Raw genomic sequence first — 20579 nt, forward strand, 5'->3', positions numbered from 1 at the left:
AGTTGATTGCCATTGTGAGATGATGCATTAAGGTCGTCGGGTCCGACGCTACTAGTAACCAATCGTCCAGGTATGGGAATACCGTTAGACCCCGCTGTCGGAGGTGGGCCACCACCACTATCATACATTTGGTGAAAACCCGTGGCACTGCCGAAAGACCAAAGGGAAGTACCTTGTATTGATAATGTTGGTTGTGATGTTGAAAACATAGGTATTGCCAAGAGGATCTGTGGATTGGAATGTGTGTATACGCATCTTTGAGGTCTATGGAACACATCCAGTCCCTGGGTTGCAATAGTGGAAGAATGGACTTCAGTGAAACCATTTTGAACTTTTCCCGAACTATCCATTTGTTCAATTCCCTGAGGTCTAGGATAGGGCGGTTGCCCCCCGATTTCTTTGGAATTAGGAAATAAGGAGAGTAAAATCCCTTGTTCCAGTCTGCTGGGGGAATGTATCTGATTGCCCTCTGCTGGTAGAGGTGGGCAATCTCCTGTGCGAGCTGAGGTTGTGGTGTTTGGGAACCTCGCTGTGTTAGACGTGGAACGGGGGGATTGGTGACAAACTGAAGTTGATAGCCATTCCTCACTATTTCTAATACCCACTGATCCGTTGTTATTGATTCCCAGGCAGAAAAGTGGGCTGTGATTCTGCCAGGGGGTGCTGTTGATGAAGGTGGTGGTGGCCTGATGACTAAAAAGATTGCAAGGGCTTTACCGAGGCCGATGCCTGTTGTTGCGGTTGTTGTCTTTGTGATCTCGGTTTGCCTCTCCTCTGCTGGTGTTGAGGAGTCTGATGAGTCTGCTGTCTTTGGTACGTGGGATAAGACTGCATTCTAAAGGGTTGGTAATTTCTATATTGACGTCTAGAGAAGGGTTGTCGATGAGACGTCTGATAATACCGCTTAGAGGGAGTTGGCGTAGTTATAGATTGGACCGCTAGCGCTTGTTCCTTTAATTTGCTTATGGTATCGTGGAAACTGTCACCGAATAAGTTATCTCCCATGCAGGGAGGTTTTTTTTTTTTTGTTTTTTTTGTTGTTTTATGTAAAATTATTATTACAATTTGTTACTGTTATTGTTAATGGTCTCTAAAGGTTCAAATGTTTAATTTGTTACTAGTATTCTATGTAATGCTCGTAAGAACTATTATATTGTTCCTTGTTCTTTGTTCCATTTAATGCTACTCGGCAAGTTGAATGTAATGCTCGTAAGCACTATTACATTGTTCCATGTTCTTTGTTCCATGTAATGCTACTTGGCAAGTTGAATTGTTTTACTGTAAACCGGTTTGATTTACATCCAATGCAAGAAGATCGGTATATAAAAAACCAAAAATAAATAAATAAAATAAAATAAATAAATAAATATAATTGCAATGGAGAAGGTACAGAGAAGGGCTACCAAAATGATAAGGGGAATGGAACAGCTCCCCTATGAGGAAAGACTAAAGAGGTTAGGACTTTTCAGCTTGGAGAAGAGACAGCTAAGGGGGGATATGATAGAGGTCTTTAAAATCATGAGAGGTCTAGAACGGGTAGATGTGAATCGGTTTTTTACTCTTTCGGATAATAGACTAGGGGGCATTCCATGAAGTTAGCATGGGGCACATTTAAAACTAATCAGAGAAAGTTCTTTTTTACTCAACGCACAATTAAACTCTGGAATTTGTTGCCAGAGGATGTGGTTAGTGCAGTTAGTATAGCTGTGTTTAAAAAAGGATTGGATAAGTTCTTGGAGGAGAAGTCCATTACCTGCTATTAATTAAGTTGACTTAGATAATAACCACTGCTATTACTAGCAACGGTAACATGAAATAGACTTAGTTTTTGGGTACTTGCCAGGTTCTTATGGCCTGGATTGGCCACTGTTGGAAACAGGATGCTGGGGTTGATGGACCCTTGGTATGATCCAGTATGGCATGTTCTTATGATGTCTAGAGTCCTCTTCTGTTTGAAGCTGGAATGGGACCATTTCAGACTTTTCCTTTACAAAATTAATAAAGGACAGGTCCTCTGAAGGAGAACGCTTCCTTTCATCAGGAGGGGAGGGCTGTAAAGGTAGATCATCAGAATCCTGGGACGAATCATCGGTCCAAGGATTATAAGGATCATCACCAGCTCCCAAATGTTTTTCAGAAGGAAGTAACTGAGTTATTCCTGAAGGCCCTGGCCTGGGCATCGATGGTCCCGAAGGAGGAATCGAAGGCATCGATGGAGGCACCGATGGAATCTGTGACATCGATGGATGTGTCAGTGGCGGCACTCCCGATGGTGGAATGAAGAGCGGTGTTTTTTCATCTTCCTCCGATGACAAGGGAATTGGTGAGGAAGGAGTCGGGTCCCTCGGTTCCACCGGTGGAAGGGCATGGATTAACTTGTCCATTCTAGTCAATAGCGGTGCAAGCGCCATGGGTATCGGGTTGGTGACCGAAGGAGGAACCGGTACCGGTATCAATGGAAGTTGGAAGCCCTGGAGTGCTTTGCCGATGGCCTCTTGGATCATCCGATCCAATTCCTCACGGAAACCTGGGGAATGAATACCCAGTTCCGGAGTGGGAGGTAGCACTGGCGTAGCCGGAGGGTCCACCGGTGAAGGTGGAATTGCGGATCTCGGCACTTGTCCAGGTGGGGAACGCCTCGGTGATCCAGAGACAGAAGAGGACGAAGCCTTTTCCATATGGGGCTTGTCTGTCGGAGGCTCAGACGACATCGATGTCAAAAATTTACCTGTATCGATGGCCTGAGCTTTACGATGATGGTGTCTATGTTTTTCTCGATGTTCACCCTGGTGTTTTTCCTGAGGGGGAACAGAGGGGGGGGGCGACACCTGTGGAGTCGTCGAGGCCGGTCGGGTAGCAGCGGATTCCCGATGCTGGCGCGACGTAAACAGCACTGGTTCAGACGACGTCGCAGCTATCGATGGCGTCTGGGTTTTTGGCCGAAAGAGAAGACCCATCTTATCGAGCCAAGCCTTGAGACCCTTTGGTATCATTTGGGCACATTTGGTGCAAGTAAGCACATCGTGGCCGGACCCCAAGCACATCACACAGACCATGTGAGGGTCAATGATGGACTTTGAGTGCAGTCGGGGAACGGACAGAAACCAGACACTATGGCTTCGACAAAATTTAGTCACAGTGCGGTCGATGGCCGGTAGGCCGCAAGGGAAAAACTATACGGGAATCGACCGCAAACGGGCAAAAAACTTACCATTCGACCGCAGAGCAAAGAAATCGATAAGGGGACCCCTGTGGGGTAACATTTTTTTTCAACAAAGTTCCGTGAGAAAAATTCCTGTCAGGAATCTCTGAAGAGCTCCTTAACCTGCATGGCTACTGCTGCGCGGAAAAAAGAAGACTGAAGGGGGACCCCTGCTGGCTGCAGGGTTGATGCTATGCTGGGCATGCCAGTCAAAGTTCTGGAAACTTTGACAAAAGTGTTCCGTGATTGGGCTCCATCCTGTTGATGTCACTCATATGTGAGGACTACCATCCTGCTTGTCCTGTGAAAAATACATGAACACACCACTGCAGCACAGTAGAGGGATATGTTGTTTTGGAGGTTCCAATTTAAACAAGATCCTGTCTGCTCAAAACAAGTTCTTCAAAAATAAATTAAAATCATGCACTACTTTTAAAGAAGGAACAGGAGTATCATAGAGTGTCAAGTCAGATGATTCAGGTCAATTTCACCTTCCCTGCTTCCAGTACTGTTCAATATTATGGAAAGCACAATCCATGGCCTGTTTTTGAATAACAAAAGTTTCAATACCTATAGGTCTCTTAGCTTCAATCTATGACCAACTGTCATTAAAATTTAAATTTAGGAACTGAAAAATGTTTTTTGATAGATTGGGAAGAGGAAATTGGATTTGGAGTCTGGTATTAACAACTTGAAAGAAGGAGTTAAAACAGTTCTGAGAATAAAAATGTAATTGTGTGGCATGTCATGTCTTACCAGCTAAATACCTGGGATTACAAAGTTCTTACTTCAAACTGAAATCCTTCTTTGAGAGCAATGGCCTTCAAGATTTTAGAGGAGACTGTGGTTGCTAGCATGTAAATGTTCTTCACTTCTGCTTCCTTTGTATGCTTCTTCTTCCAACACGAAAACATCCACCATCCAAACAAAGCAGCCAGTTCATTCCCTGTGAACACTTTCCAGCGGCCACTGAAAAACAGACATTAACCATAGACATTTCTGAGTTGTCATCAATGTGCTTTAGAGGACAATTTACCTGGGTAAAAGGCTTTGAAAATTTCCCTCATCAAATACAAATGTGAACATGTTTAGGGGGGGGGAGACTGCTCATGTACATTCAAATTTGGAATGTGCATGCATTATTTTGCTTCTCTGGCTTCCACTGCCTGCATAAATAGCAGGAGCAAAATACATGGATGCTTTTAGTGTGTGTACTTGGGTCCTTGTACATTTTCATGGGGAAACATGGTTCTCTGAAAATTTGCATAAAATGTGTGCATTAAAACCACCCACATAGTTTGCAACTACACAGGCAATGTGAAAATAGTCCTCAGTTATACAAAAAAAACCTACTACATAATAAGAATGATCACCTGAGGACCAATCCTGTATAAGTGCCATGTTGACTACTTGGGTTTGATCCCAGGTTTGCTGGGAATGCTGTGGGGGCAGTAATCACAGCCCCTGGATGGGAAAGAAGTTTGTCATCACTCAGTGACCAGACTTAAGGTTGATATTAGATGGGTTCTGGAGGGAGCTGCTACTTGTGGCCTCTGTTCAAGGACTATTGCTACAATGACAGAGGAATATTAAAAAAAAACCACAAAAAAAAACCAGGGGAAAATCTATGGGTACTTGTGAATGAAGGCTCATGTAGCCCAACAGAAGCCAGTTCCAAATGAGCTGAAAGCCCAAAAGAACAAGAGGAAACTGCTGGGCCAAAACCCCCCCAGGACATTTGTATGTATACCAGAGAGGCTGGTAGAACAGAATACAAATTTTTAAAATAAAAATAAAATCTTCACTTTTCATTATGCAATCAGGTGGACTAAAGCAGGGGGATTAGTTCGGACAGTCTGAAATCTCACAAAGCCAGAAACATAGCGAAGCCTAGAATCCACAGAACCAATCTCCAGTTCCAAGTCTAATAGCTAGACTATGCCTACTCCTCTTTAGTAATAGAATTATATACTTTTTCAGAACCTGGAACAATGCACTTGGCTAAGATTCATGCTTCACATTAGGAATTTCCAACCTGTGTATGTCTGGAAACAGATATGACCTATGATTCACCGGCACATCAAATCTGTCAGAAATACAAAATAGATCTATCCTAAGAATGACAGAAGACTAACATTTTTCAAATCACCACATCCACAGTGGACAATTTTCTTTGAATGTAGAATGCAATAACAGACTCATTTTACTTTATTTTCCAAAAGGAGCTTCAGCTTCTTGTGATGATTTTTCAAATATTCTAGGATCTACAGATTGAGAGTCACATCTAAAAAGGTAGTATTTTATCAAATGGATAAATTCCCTTGTTGTGGGCTATTAATGTTGAAAAGGCATTTGACCTTGTGCACTGGGACTATACATTTGAGATTTTGAAGAAGGTGGAACTGGGGAAAACTTTTGCATATGGAGAAGGAAGTTATATGAGGTATCAAAAGCTCGAGTTTGGGTGAATGGGGGGGGGGGGGGTACTCAGTCTGTTCAGTTGGGGAGAGGTATAAGACAAGTGTGCCATCTCTCCTCTAATTTTGCTTTAACAATGGAACTCTGAGGAACAGATAAGGAGGAATCGTAAGAACATAAGAACATAAGAAAATGCCATACTGGGTCAGACCAAGGGTCCATCAAGCCCAGCATCCTGTTTCCAACAGTGGCCAATCCAGGCCATAAGAACATGGCAAGTACCCAAAAACTAAGTCTATTCCATGTAACCATTGCTAATGGCAGTGGCTATTCTCTAAGTGAACTTAATAGCAGGTAATGGACTTCTCCTCCAAGAACTTATCCAATCCTTTTTTAAACACAGCTATACTAACTGCACGAACCACATTCTCTGGCAACAAATTCCAGAGTTTAATTGTGCGTTGAGTAAAAAAGAACTTTCTCCGATTAGTTTTAAATGTGCCCCATGCTAACTTCATGGAGTGTCCCCTAGTCTTTCTACTATCCGAAAGAGTAAATAACCGATTCACATCTACCCGTTCTAGACCTCTCATGATTTTAAACACCTCTATCATATCCCCCCTCAGTCGTCTCTTCTCCAAGCTGAAAAGTCCTAACCTCTTTAGTCTTTCCTCTTAGGGGAGTTGTTCCATTCCCCTTATCATTTTGGTAGCCCTTCTCTGTACCTTCTCCATCGCAATTATATCTTTTTTGAGATGCGGCGACCAGAATTGTACACAGTATTCAAGGTGCGGTCTCACCATGGAGCGATACAGAGGCATTATGACATTAAAGGGACATTAAAGGGATTAAGAAAGGTGGAAAGGCGGCAAAACAATTACCGGCATGGTTAAAAGGGGAGGTGAAAGAAGCTATTTTAGCCAACAGATCTTCATTCAAAAATTGGAAGAAGGATCCAACAGAAGAAAATAGGATAAAGCATAAACATTGGCAAGTTAAATGTAAGACATTGATAAGACAGGCTAAGAGAGAATTTGAAAAGAAGTTGGCTGTAGAGGCAAAAACTCACAGTAAAAACTTTTTAAAATATATCCGAAGCAGAAAGCCTGTGAGGGAGTCAGTTGGACCGTTAGATGATCGAGGGGTTAAAGGGGCACTTAGAGAAGATAAGGCCATCGCGGAAAGATTAAATTATTTCTTTGCTTCGGTGTTTACTGAAGAGGATGTTGGGGAGGTACCCGTAATGGAGAAGGTTTTCATGGGTAATGATTCAGATGGACTGAATCAAATCACGGTGAACCTAGAAGATGTGGTAGGCCTGATTGACAAACTTAAGAGTAGTAAATCACCTGGACCGGATGGTATACACCCCAGAGTTCTGAAGGAACTCAAAAATGAAATTTCAGACCTATTAGTAAAAATTTGTAACTTATCATTAAAATCATCCATTGTACCTGAAGACTGGAGGATAGCAAATGTAACCCCAATATTTAAAAAGGGCTCCAGGGGCGATCCGGGAAACTACAGACCGGTTAGCCTGACTTCAGTGCCAGGAAAAATAGTGGAAAGTGTTCTAAACATCAAAACCACAGAACATATAGAAAAACATGGTTTAATGGAACAAAGTCAGCATGGCTTTACCCAGGGCAAGTCTTGCATCACAAATCTGCTTCACTTTTTTGAAGGAGTTAATAAACATGTGGATAAAGATGAACCGGTAGATATAGTATAGCAAATGTTGCTTACCTGATGTAACAGGTGTTCTCACAGGACAGCAGGATGTTAGTCCTCACAAATGGGTGACATCGAGGATGGAGCCCACCACGGAAAACGTCTGTCAAAGTTTAAACAGAACTTTGACTGGCCCCTACTGGGCATGCCCAGCAAGGCACTGACCCTGCAGCCAGCAGGGGTCTCCCTTCAGTCTGATTATCAAGCTACAGGCAGTGCCTAGAAAGGAAAAATAAAACGAACCCAACACCGCGGGGAGGCGGGCGGGTTTCGTGAGGACTAACATCCTGCTGTCCTGTGAGAACACCTGTTACATCAGGTAAGCAACATTTGCTTTCTCACAGGACAAGCAGGATGGTTGTCCTCACAAATGGGTGAGTACCGAGCTGAGGATGTCCCGACTTGCACCAAATGTACCCAACGGTGTGCAGCAGGCACAACAACTGAGGAGAAATTTGGGAAAGGGCATCCGCACCCTACCGGGTAGGTGGAAGGGTGTTGGTACATCAGGTTGGAAAAAGGTTACGCAAGACAGACTGGCCGAAGATGGAGTCCTGTCTTCCAGCCTTGTCCAAACAATAGTGGGCTGCAAAGGTATGGAGAGAACTCCAGGTTGCAGCTTTGCAGATGTCAGGAAGCGGCACCGATCGAAGGTGTGCCACTGACGTCGCCATGGCCCTCACAGAGTGTGCTTTAACACGGTCTTGAAAAGGAATGCCAGCTTGCTCATAGCAAAAAGAAATGCAGTCCGCCAACCAGGAGGAAAGAGCCTGCTTACCCACAGGTTGTCCTAACTTGTTAGGGTGGAAAGAGACGAATAATTGAGTGCTCTTCCTGTGAGAAACTGTACGGTCTAGGTAAAAAGCTAGAGCCCGTTTACAGTCTAGGGTATGCAGGGTCTGCTCTCCAGAGTTGGAGTGGGGCCTGGGAAAAAAGATAGGTAGTACGATAGATTGATTGATATGAAACTCCGAAACTACCTTAGGTAAAAATTTAGGGTGAGTGCGGAGTACCGCCCGGTCCTGCAGGAGCTTAGTGTAAGGCAGATAGGTAACTAGGGCCTGCAATTCACTAACCCTGCGAGCTGAAGTAACAGCCAAAAGGAATAACACTTTCCAAGTGAGATATTTCAAGTCACAGGAGTGCAGAGGTTCGAAAGGAGGTTTCATTAGACGACCAAGAACCAGGTTAAGGTCCCAGGATGGGGCCGGAGGACGCAAGGGTGGCTTTAGATGGAGTAAGCCCTTAAGAAAGCGTGTTACTAGGGGTTGTACTGAAATAGGATTACCCCCAATACCCTTATGGAAGGCGGCTACCGCACTGACATGCATTCTGATAGAAGAGGTTTTAAGACCTGATTCAGAGAGATGCCATAAATAGTCCAAGAATTTGGAGATTGGACAGGAAAGGGGATCAAGGGACTGAGAAGTGCACCATGATGTGTACCTTTTCCATTTGTATGAGTAAGACTTTCTTGTGGAAGGCTTTCGTGAAGCTATCAGGACCCGAGAAACGGAATCTGAAAGGTTAAATGGTTGAAGGATTAACCTTTCAACATCCATGCCGTCAGGGACAAGGCTTGGAGGTTGGGATGGAGGAGGCATCCGTCGTTTTGAGTGAGCAGATGCGGGTCCTTTCCCAGAGGAACGTGCCTGCGGATGGAGAGATCCTGGAGTATTGGAAACCATACTTGGCGTGGCCAGTAAGGTGCTATCAGGATCATGGTTCCTCCGTCCTGGCGTAGCTTCACGAGAGTCTTTGACACAAGAGGGAGTGGAGGGAATGCATAGAGCAGACCGGTTGTCCACTTGAGGGAGAATGCATCTCTCGGCCGAGAGTGCTGGCTCCGAATGAGTGAGCAGTAATCGTCCACTTTGTGGTTCTCAGGGGACGCAAAGAGGTCTATGCGGGGAGAACCCCACTTGTGAAACAGAGAGGTCGCTACCAGAGGATCGAGTGACCACTCGTGTGGTTGGAAGACACGGCTCAGCTGGTCTGCCAATACATTGTCTACTCCCGGCAGGTAAGTGGCCCTGAGGTACATGGAGTGGGAGAGGGCTTCCGCCCAGATCTGCGCAGCTTCCTGACACAGAAGGAAGGAGCCTGTGCCTCCCTGCTTGTTCATGTACCACATGGCCACTTGGTTGTCCGTCTGGATTAAGATTATCTGATGAAATAGATGATCTTTGAAAGTTCGGAGCGCATAGCGGATTGCTCGAAGTTCCAGGAAATTGATCTGGTGTTCGGCTTCCTCTTTGGACCATAAGCCTTGGGTTTGAAAGTCGTCCACATGGGCTCCCCAACCGATGTGAGAAGCGTCGGTGGTTAGGATTACTTGCGGATCCGGTGGAAGAAAAGGTAAGCCCTGAAGGAGATTGACCTGAGTCGTCCACCAGGTTAAGGATAGGCGCAGCGCTTGTGTGACTGTGACTATGGAGGACAGAGGCTGAAAAGCTTGAATCCATTGGTGTCGTAGAGTCCATTGTGTTACTCTCATGGCTAGTCGGGTCATGGGAGTGACTTGAACCGAGGATGCCATGTGTCCTAGGAGAATGAGGAACTGGCGAGCCGTGGCAGTGTTCTGAGACTGGAGCTGGCGAGCCAGGGATATTAGGGTGTGGACCCTCTGAAGAGGAAGGTAAGCCTTTGCCTGTAAGGTGTCCAAGTCTGCCCCAATGAAGGATAAGGTTTGAGATGGGACTAAGCAAGATTTGTCGTAATTGACAAGAAACCCTAAGGAAAGGAGTGTTTGAATTGTCAATTTTAGGGAGGATTGAGCTATCTGTTGGGTGGAGGCCCTGATTAGCCAATCGTCCAGGTAGGGGTAGACGTGGACACCTTTCTTCCTTAGGAATGCTGCTACCACTACGAGACATTTGGTAAAGACTCGTGGGGCAGAAGCCAGACCGAAAGGTAGGACACGGTATTGATAATGGTCGTGGCCTACTAGAAACCGCAGATATTTGCGATGGGATTGTGTGATCGCAATGTGGGTATAAGCGTCCTTGAGGTCGAGAGAGCACAGCCAATCCCCTCTTTGTAGCAGAGGGAGCAGCGCGCCTAGGGTTACCATTTTGAACTTCTCTTTTTGAAGGTATTTGTTGAGGGCTCGAAGGTCCAAAATGGGACGTAGTCCCCCTGATTTCTTTGGTATTAGGAAGTATCTGGAATAGAATCCCTTGCCTCGTTGAGAGGGAGGAACGGGTTCTATAGCATTTGATTGCAGAAGAAGAGATACTTCCTGTTGTAATTGAGCCAAATGGGAGGATAGACTCCACGCTTGAAGAGGCGGGGAGTCTGCCGGAAGAGTTATGAAGTTGAGGTGGTAACCCTGTGCGATAATTGTTAGCACCCACTGATCTGAGGTGATCTGCAACCAAGGTTGTAGAAAATGGTACAGTCGACCTCCTACAGGAATGTCTGGAAGAGGGGTTTGGCATGTGTTCCCTACAGGGGAGTCAAAGGCCAGCCGCAGGCCCAGGAAGGAGGGGCTACAGTAGGCCTTTGTTTCCTAGGCTGACGCGGCTGAGGCCTAGTAGAGGATCGAGCTGGACGAGGCCTGGCCGATGGAGGGTAGTAACGGCGTGGCCGAAAGAACGACTTCTTAGAGTCCTTCTTAAGTGGTTGTTTGGAGGAAACCTCAGACGGAACAGAAGAAAGTTGTTTTAACGTCTCGTGGTGATCTTTTAATTCAGCTACAATTTGCTGAATTTGTTCTCCAAACAAATTGACCCCTAAGCAGGGTAAATCCGCTAAACGATCCTGGACCTCTGGGCGAAGGTTGGATGATTTTAACCAAGCCCAACGTCTGGCCGAAATGGCAGTAGCTGAAACCTTTGTGGAGGCATCAAAGATGTCATAAGCCGTTCTGATCTCGTGCTTCCCTGCTTCAAACCCTTTGTTAAGAAGGGTCTGAAGCTGTGGCTGGTATTGGTCAGGTAATGTGTCAGCAAAATCTTGCATCTGTTTAAGGATGGCTCTGTTATATTGCGTCATGTAGAGTTGATATGAGGCTATGCGAGAAATCAGCATAGCTCCATGGTACACTTTCCGTCCCACACTGTCCAGGAATTTATTGTCCTTGACCTGCGGAGTGGAGGAGTGTGGCTTTAGACGCTTGGCCTTTCTTTGTGCGGACTCAACCACAACAGAGCGATGATCCAGTTGAGGCTTTTGAAAGCCTGGTGCTGACTGGACGAGGTATGTGGAGTCAGCCTTCTTGTTAACTGGTGATACAGATGAAGGAGATTCCCAGTTTTTCTTTAAGAGATCGAGAAACACCTGGTGAATGGGGATGGAAGCGATGATTTTTGGAGCATCCAAAAATTGAAGCAGTTCCATCATCTGGTGTCTGTCATCGGTCTCAGATTGCAGCTGAAAAGGTACAATTTCGGACATCTTTACAAAATTAATAAAGGAGAGATCCTCTGGAGGAGATCTTTTTCTACTCTCTGTAGGAGAAGGCGGTGATGGTAAATCTGTGTCAGAAGATGTATCATCACCCCAGGTATCATAGGGATCACTTGGGGGCTGAAGCCCCGATGGACCTGGTTGAGGATCCGAAGGCATCGAAGGAAACCTTGGAGGAACCGGTGGTACAATCGGTACTGGGAACGGCATCGAGGATTTCGGTGCTGCGGATGGAGTCGGTGCCTGTCTTGGAACCGATGGAGCCAAAGGATAAATCGGTGGAGATATACGAGAAGGCACCGATGGGACCACCCCGGAAGGGGGAATCAGGAACGGTGTTTCTCCCGCCGATGAAAATCCAGTCGGAGACGATGGCGCTGTCGGTGCTACTGGAATCATCGATGGAAGGGCATGTACAAGTGCCTCCATACGTTGTAGTAGCGGTGCCAGCGCTTCCACCAAAGGTTCGGTGGTCGGTTCCTTCCTCGGTGGCGGAGTCGGTGCCGGGGTCGATGCCGGTGGCGGTGCCGGAATCGGTGCCGGAGACGGTGCCAATGGAGGTTGGAATCTTTGCATCGCTTTCTCGATGGCCTCCTGGACCAGCCGGTCCAGTTCAGCCCGGAGACCAGGGGTAACAATACCCGGCTCGACGGGAGAAGGAGGCTGAGGCAGAGCCGGAGGGACCACCGTAACCGGTGGGATCACGGCTCCCACACCCCGAGAGGGTGAGGGTTTCCTCGATGCCTGCGAACGAGACGTGGACGGTGCCAAGTCTGATCGAGGCCTCTTAGTCGGTGGTTCGGCCTGTTCAGAGGTCGATGACTGTGGATCCTCGACAGGCCGAGACTTGTGCCGTCGATGGCGATGCTTGTCCTTCCGGTCTCCTCGCCCATCCGGGGAGGGGACAGGAGTCGACGGCCGAGAAGTCATCGATGGTGGACGGTCACCGGAGGGTTGACGATGGTGGTGCAATTTCGACGGTGCTGGTTCCGATGACGTCGATGCTATCGATGGCGTTGGGGTGGGTGCATGGAAGAGGAGCCCCATCTTCTCCATCCTGGCCTTGCGACCCTTAGGTGTCATTAGGGCACATTTGGTGCAAGTCAGGACATCATGCTCACTACCCAAACACAAAACACAAACCCTATGGGGGTCTGTGATTGACATAGTCCAGGGTACAATCCGGACATCGACGGAACCCCGTTGCCATGGCTTAAGGCCAAATTTAGTCGCGGGCTCGGTAAGTGCCAACAGGCCTCGAGGGCCAAATTCGACGGTAGTCAAGGAAAAAGGCAAAAAACTTACCGGTTTCCGCGAAGGTGACAAAAATTTGTCGAAGGGAGACCCCTGAGGGGCAAATTTTCTTCGGAAAGAAAAGTACCGAATTCCTGTCAGGAACGTGGTAAGGGAGCTCCTTTCACCGCGTGGCAACTGCTGCGTGGAAAAAAGAAGACTGAAGGGAGACCCCTGCTGGCTGCAGGGTCAGTGCCTTGCTGGGCATGCCCAGTAGGGGCCAGTCAAAGTTCTGTTTAAACTTTGACAGAAGTTTTCCGTGGTGGGCTCCATCCTCGATGTCACCCATTTGTGAGGACAACCATCCTGCTTGTCCTGTGAGAAACTTGGATTTTCAGAAGGCGTTTGACAAAGTTCCTCATGAGAGGCTTCTAGGAAAAGTAAAAAGTCATGGGATAGGTGGCGATGTCCTTTCGTGGATTGCAAACTGGCTAAAAGACAGGAAACAGAGAGTAGGATTAAATGGGCAATTTTCTCAGTGAAAGGGAGTGGACAGTGGAGTGCCTCAGGGATCTGTATTGGGACCCTTACTGTTCAATATATTTATAAATGATCTGGAAAGAAATACGAGTGAGATAATCAAATTTGCAGATGACACAAAATTGTTCAGAGTAGTTAAATCACAAGCAAATTGTGATAAATTGCAGGAAGACCTTGTGAGACTGGAAAATTGGGCATCCAAATGGCAGATGAAATTTAATGTGGATAAGTGCAAGGTGATGCATATAGGGAAAAATAACCCATGCTATAATTACACAATGTTGGGTTCCATATTAGGTGCTACAACCCAAGAAAGAGATCTAGGTGTCATAGTGGATAACACACTGAAATCGTCGGTGCAGTGTGCTGCGGCAGTCAAAAAAGCAAACAGAATGTTGGGAATTATTAGAAAAGGAATGGTGAATAAAACGGAAAATGTCATAATGCCTCTGTATCGCTCCATGGTGAGACCGCACCTTGAATACTGTGTACAATTCTGGTCGCCGCATCTCAAAAAAGATATAATTGCGATGGAGAAGGTACAAAGAAGGGCTACCAAAATGATAAGGGGAATGGAACAACTCCCCTATGAGGAAAGACTAAAGAGGTTAGGACTTTTCAGCTTGGAGAAGAGACGACTGAGGGAGGATATGATAGAGGTGTTTAAAATCATGAGAGGTCTAGAACGGGTAGATGTGAATCGGTTATTTACTCTTTCGGATAGTAGAAAGACTAGGGGGCACTCCATGAAGTTAGCACATGGGGCACATTTAAAACTAATCGGAGAAAGTTCTTTTTTACTCAACGCACAATTAAACTCTGGAATTTGTTGCCAGAGAATGTGGTTAGTGCAGTTAGTATAGATGTGTTTAAAAAAGGATTGGATAAGTTCTTGGAGAAGTCCATTACCTGCTATTAAGTTCACTTAGAGAATAGCCACTGCCATTAGCAATGGTTACATGGAATAGACTTAGTTTTTGGGTACTTGCCAGGTTCTTATGGCCTGGATTGGCCACTGTTGGAAACAGGATGCTGGGCTTGATGGACCCTTGGTCTGACCCAGTATGGCATTTTCTTAATTAAAGGAAAACTTAAGGGAATTAAAATAAGCATAGCACAAAGGATTGCACGAAGGGGTGCACAAAGGGGAGTGCCCCTTTGGCGCACCCCTTCGGCGCGCAACGCCTGGTGGAATGTGGCTGTATACTGGCTCGCCGCTGAGCATGATGACGTCAGGGGGGGCGGGTCTCTTCATCCCTGAGTTCACAGCATTCTCAGTTTCAGCGCGAAGTCTTTGCAGTTGATTGGCATATGATAATATTATTAATGCTAACTTCAATAATTAAAAAGGTAGTATTTTACAGTATATTTAAATCATTCTTTTAGCAAGCTCTCTCTCAAAGGACAGGATCAGAAAATCTCTAGAAGAAATCTTATCAAAATAAGGGTGTCTCAAAATTTCCCTTTTTCTCATTTTTAATGAAAAATTATTTGAGCCACAGTATCATATCATACATAATGGGATTATATATTTTACAGCCATGACAGCCATACATAAATTAAAGCATCAGAAATTCAGCAGCAGTTTAACCGGAACAGACAAAGGAGGATGAGTCAGCTTTATTTCTGTTTGCATCTCTTTGTTCCTACATAAATGTGTCAATGATTTTCAGATTCTAGTGCCTCCAAGTACTATTTTGGCCCAAATATAAATGGCCTCAAATATAAGATGCTGCCTCATCCCGGCCACACACTTTTATATTTGAGCTAATTAAAAATAGCTTAACTAAAAAAAAGGTCCCAAACTCTCTGATCTTTATTGTTCTCACCTCTGATACTCTTCCCTCCTTGCTCCTATCAATCCCTCTTACCTCTCCCCCACTACTTTATTCTAGACCTCCCTTCCCATAACTGGTGGAGACATTGAGGTAGACCTTAAATAAGTATGCGGGATTTTATAAGAGCCGCGCGTATCTTATAAAATCCGGGGTCGGCGCGCGCAAGGCTGTGCAAAATCGGCAGCCTGCACGCGCTGAGCTGCGCAGCCTGCCTCCGTTCCCTCCAAGGCCGCTCCGAAATCGAAGCAGCCTCGAAGGGAATTTTCCTTCCGCATCCCCCCACTTTCCCCTCCCTTATCTACCCCAGCCCTACCTAAACACTCCCACCTTTGTTGTGCAAGTTACGCCTCTGCATCCCCCAGTACAGGCTGCAGTGCCGGGGGACTCGGGACCGCCCTCCCGGCCCGCCCTGGACCCGCCCCAGACCACCCCCAGACACGCCCGCCCCCCGCCCCTTTTACGAAGCCCATAAACTGCAGTGGCCCTGGGAGCAGTGGAACGTGATTACAGAGCCAAACAGTGGAAGGTGGGATGGGCTCCACCAGGCCTTCTCGTGGCATTCCTCTTCAGCATTTGGTAGGTAGAACATTAATTCTGGGTAACAAGGATGTCTGGCTTTGGGGGAGGAGGCAGAGTCCTCTGCCAGAAGATGAAGTAGTGGGATTTTGGACAAATGTCACCAAAAACCCCACATCTCATATTCAAGTCAATACAATATGATGATCAGCTATGGCAAGGGTGGCCAACTCCAGTCCTGGAGAGCCACAAACAGGCCAGGCTTTCAGGATATCAACAATGAATATGCATGAAAGATATGCATGCACTGCCACCCTTGTATGCAAATGTATCTTATACATACTCATTTTGGATATCCTGAAAACATGGCCTGCTTGCAGCTCTTGAGGACTGGAATTGGCCATTCTTGAACTATGGGTTACAGACCAAAAAAAAAAAAAAAAAGGTGCATACTTTTGTAGTAGTTCTGCTACTGCTAATCGGTCAGCATCTGGATCAGTTGCTACCACCACCCTGGCACCCTCCTTTTCTGCAAGTCTCAGAGAGAGTTCCTGAAAACATGATTTGTAGAAAAGTAGAATTATTAGTTTGTAATACTCCAGATGCTTGTTTCCTAATATAAACACACCAAAATGTTGACAAATTCCAATTACCTTCCACTAGTAAATCTGATATGTATGTATTGAAGAATATATCAAATTACAAAACAATAAAAAGCATATTTCAAAATGCGAAATTAGTTACCTGTAATATAGTATACATTCTCTGATAACAGCTCAATGATCACATATGGGTCACGGGACCTGCATCACACATATTAGTTCACAAAAGCGCTTTTGAGCATAGACAGGACCGCAGGTGACAATGCAGCCATTTGCAAAGATAGAATGTGATCACATGACAAAGAGAAAGTGGATTATGCCATTCCATTGAGTTGCTGTTACTAGAAAACCAACATAGTTATCTGTAAATGAAAATGTTCACCTGCAACAGATATTCTCTAGAGCCAGCAGTTCACCAATCACACACAAGCCACGTGAAAGGGCATGCCAGAGGAACAAAATTTCAGAGCTTTCTGGAAAGGGCTAGAAGTCTTCTGTATATGTGTAGAACTTCCCATGCTGCAACCCCACAGTTTAGGTTAATTAGCCAAAAGGGACCAATGAGAGGATTGTAGGTTTGTACGCTTGGTGATCTGCAGGCTTCAGAAAAAGACCTTCTGGTGTTTTTTGTGGACAGCATAATTCAGTGTCATCGAACAACTGAATGCTGCTACTCCCTCAGTCTTATAATATAGCTAAAGATAAAAATGTTTAGATGCCAAAGGGAGGTGTGCAAGGATGTGTGTGACTAAGTTATCCTACTGTCCAAAGAGAATACTAGTTACAAGTAAGTAACTTTCTCCATGGACAAGCAGCTGTATCAGTCCTACATATGGGAATTCCCAAGCTAAGGATGATGCTGAAGTCCCCGTTTTACTTTCCCCTTCAGACAACCCATAAAATGGATTTATGGCTGGAAAGAGTTTAGCAAAAATTGTAATCAATTTTTAAACATTGTTTAGTATGGACTGCCACTTACTGTCCTGGCAGACGTCAGAGCCTAGAAAGCAGTGATGTAAATGTATGCACAGAACTCCAACTCCAACTGAACCCCTCCAAATCTGAACTTCTCTGGATCAGCCATCAAAGTCATCCCTTATGATCGCTACCGTCTTGTTAGGTCCCCATTGCATCCCAAAGAATCTGTACAAAACCTAGAGGTTCAACTTAATGAGAATCTCAGTAAGGAAACTCACATTATGAAGGTAGCAAGAACCTCTTACACATTTGTACCTGATCTGCCAGCTGAGCAACTACCTGGATAAACACTCTTGCCACTGTGATCCTTGTGTTAATTACAGCAGAATCGGTTACTGCAACTCTATTCAATGGCATCTCACAATATAGTATGATGCGCCTCCAGCTTCTAAAAAGTATAGCTACGAGAATTCTGGTAGGAGCCACAGCAAAGGTTCACGTGAAACTAATATATCAATTACACTGGCTCCCAGTTGAAAGCAGGATAAAATGAAAACAAATTCATCCTTGAGTACATGAATAAATAGGCCCCATAATACCCATTTCAACTTCTCTCTCTTACACGCCCACAAGAGAACTCCAGTCCTCCCAATTGATCCTTTTTTCCTCCCCTTCTATGTCCTCTGCATTATCCTGTACTAGACTCCAGGTCTTCAGCTGCTATGCCAAAGTTTTTAACTAGATACTGTTAACTTTATGCCTTAAGCTCTAAAGCATGGCTCTTTACTCAGATCTTCCCAGCAGAAACCTCCATTCCTCTGTCCTAACCACCTACCTGTCTTTAACAAGGAATAAGCTACACTACTGGATTCTTACAGCTATTAAGAAGCCAAATGGTATTGTCTGTTTCTGAATTTGTTGTAATTCTCCTGGAGGCCAACCTTGTTAAAAAAAAAAAAAAAAAAATGAAATATCAAATGTCTATAAATAAATATGTAGCAGCTTTATCTCTCTCTTCTATAGAGGTAGAGACAGGTAAGCTGTAGAAGCTACCAATGCTCTTACATTATAAGATTTTACATGGCCTAAGATTGGCAAATTGTATGTTTGTGACAGCCACCCAGTTCTATTGGTGTCATAAGAGATAAAATACTTGGTTCTGTCTATGTATTAGGGGACTGCCCCTTTAAAAGCCAAGATATGTAGAAGTGTCATCTCTACCTGCATGAGTTCTGGGAAAGAAAGATGGAACAGAAATTTAAATAAAAATCCAAGATTGTTTTAGGAAAAAATTTAGGATATTCATGCAAAACTATTAATGAAGAATTTTGTGTACAGTGGATAGCTCACTAATGCTTGAAGCTCACCGACTCTCCTGGCAGAAATGATTGAAGAGGAAGACTACCTTTAATGTTAAATACTGGAAATATCTCTGGTCTGAAAGAGAGGTCTCATCAGCTGAGTGAGGACCACAAAAATCCCAGGCCAGTACAGATAATTTTATAGAAGGCTTTAGGTGAAGCAGGCCTTTTTATAAACAAAAAAAAGACAACCCCTCCCCCCCCCCCCCCCAAAAGCTATTCGTTCTGACTACTTTATTGGAGGAGCTAAACTACAACATGTTTTTCTGGCTGAATTCAATTGGGGAGACCTTCTGTGAAGGGGGATAATTTTTATTATTAGCTTTTTGTTCTTTTAATTTTTGAAAAAGGGATATTTTGCATTGGGGTTTTTTTTTTCTCTTAGGCATTTCTTCTACTTAGTTTTAGAAAGAAAGAGTAGAAGGAAGGAGCATCTTCCCACCCACCCCTACCTTCACTTCTAATTTTATAGACTAACCCAGATTGATTTAGTTTAAAAGCTGCTCTAAGGGGAAAGCAGACAGTCGCTCAGCAGCGCATGATTCAGAAGGAGGTATCCTCAAAAAATATAAATGAAGCATTAGAGTTAGGGCATTCCAGCAGAGAGGTTCCAATAAGAAGAAACGTAGTCCCATGTGCCTAAAAGTAAAGAATCATCTGAGCTAAAAGATTCCAATTGATCCCTGTCGACTGAAAAGCAGAATGTTAATACAAACAAAAAACACACTTAGAAATGTTTGTATGCTAATGCAAGAAGTCTAAGAAGTAAGATGAGAGAGTTAGAGGGTATAGCAGTGAATGATGACAGATTTAATTGGCATCTCAGAGGCATGGTAGAAAGACTGTAACCGATGGGATATTGATATACCAGTTCATAAATTATATCGCAATCATAGAGAGGAGCAACTTGGCAGGGTGGCGCATTATGTCCGGGATGGCATAGAGTACAACAGGATAAAGATCCTGCAAGAGACTAAATGAACAATCAAATCTTTATGGGTAGAAATCCCATGTGTGTTGGGGAAGAGTATAGTGATAGGAGTATACTACCGTCCACCTGGTCAAGATGGTGAGATGGACAGTGAAATGCTAAGAGAAATTAGGGAAGCTAACCAAATTGGGAGATTTCAATTTCCCCAATATTGACTGGGTAAGTGAAACATCAGGACATGCTAGAGACAAAGTTCCTGGATGTAATAAACAACTGCTTCATGGAGCAATTGGTTCAGGAACCAACAAGAGGGAGCAATTTTAGATGTAATTCTCAGTTGAGCGCAGGATTTGGTGAGAGGTAATGTTGGTGGGGCTGCTTCACAACAGTATTCATAATATGATCAAATTTTAATTAAATGACAGAAAGGAGGACAGTAAGTAAATCCATGGCTCTAGCACTAAACTTTCAAAACAGAAACTGAAACTGAAAAAATGAGGAAAATAGTTTAAAAACAAAACAAAACAAAACTGAAAGGTGCAGCTACAAAGGTAAACAGACATGGACATTGTTTAAAAATACCATCTTAGAAGTGCAATCCAGACGTATTCCACTCATTAAGAAAGGCGGAAGGAATGCCAAATGATGGCCGGCATGGTTAAAAAGTGAGGTGAAAGAGGCTATTTTAGCCAAAAGAACTTATTTATTTAGATGTTTTATATACCATTGTTCCAAAAGAAGATCACAACAGTTTACAAAAACATTCAAAAATTGGAAGAAGGATCCAACAGAGGAAAATAGGATAAAGCATAAGAACTGGCAAGTTAAATGTAAAATACTGATAAGACAGGCCGAGAGAGAATTTGAATAAAGATGGCC

The 20579-nt window shown here is 44.6% G+C and overlaps 1 protein-coding gene across 3 annotated transcripts in view; it reads right to left on the reverse strand.

Annotated features, from left to right (window-relative positions):
• PGM2L1 (phosphoglucomutase 2 like 1) overlaps window positions 1-20579 on the reverse strand; it is a 222680-nt gene that overhangs the window by 42736 nt on the left and 159365 nt on the right. For 2 of the 3 annotated variants that reach the window (XM_029602068.1, XM_029602070.1), the window contains exons 8-10: window positions 16342-16439; window positions 5238-5288; window positions 3991-4171 (exon numbers count right to left, since the gene is read on the reverse strand). In XM_029602068.1, coding sequence (XP_029457928.1) covers window positions 3991-4171; window positions 5238-5288; window positions 16342-16439 — 330 coding nt within the window. The remainder of the gene's footprint in view (window positions 1-3990; window positions 4172-5237; window positions 5289-16341; window positions 16440-20579) is intronic. The other variant, XM_029602069.1, reaches the window with a different exon arrangement.

Source organism: Rhinatrema bivittatum, chromosome 5 (genome assembly GCF_901001135.1).
Source record: "Rhinatrema bivittatum chromosome 5, aRhiBiv1.1, whole genome shotgun sequence".
Classification (NCBI taxonomy): domain Eukaryota; kingdom Metazoa; phylum Chordata; class Amphibia; order Gymnophiona; family Rhinatrematidae; genus Rhinatrema; species Rhinatrema bivittatum.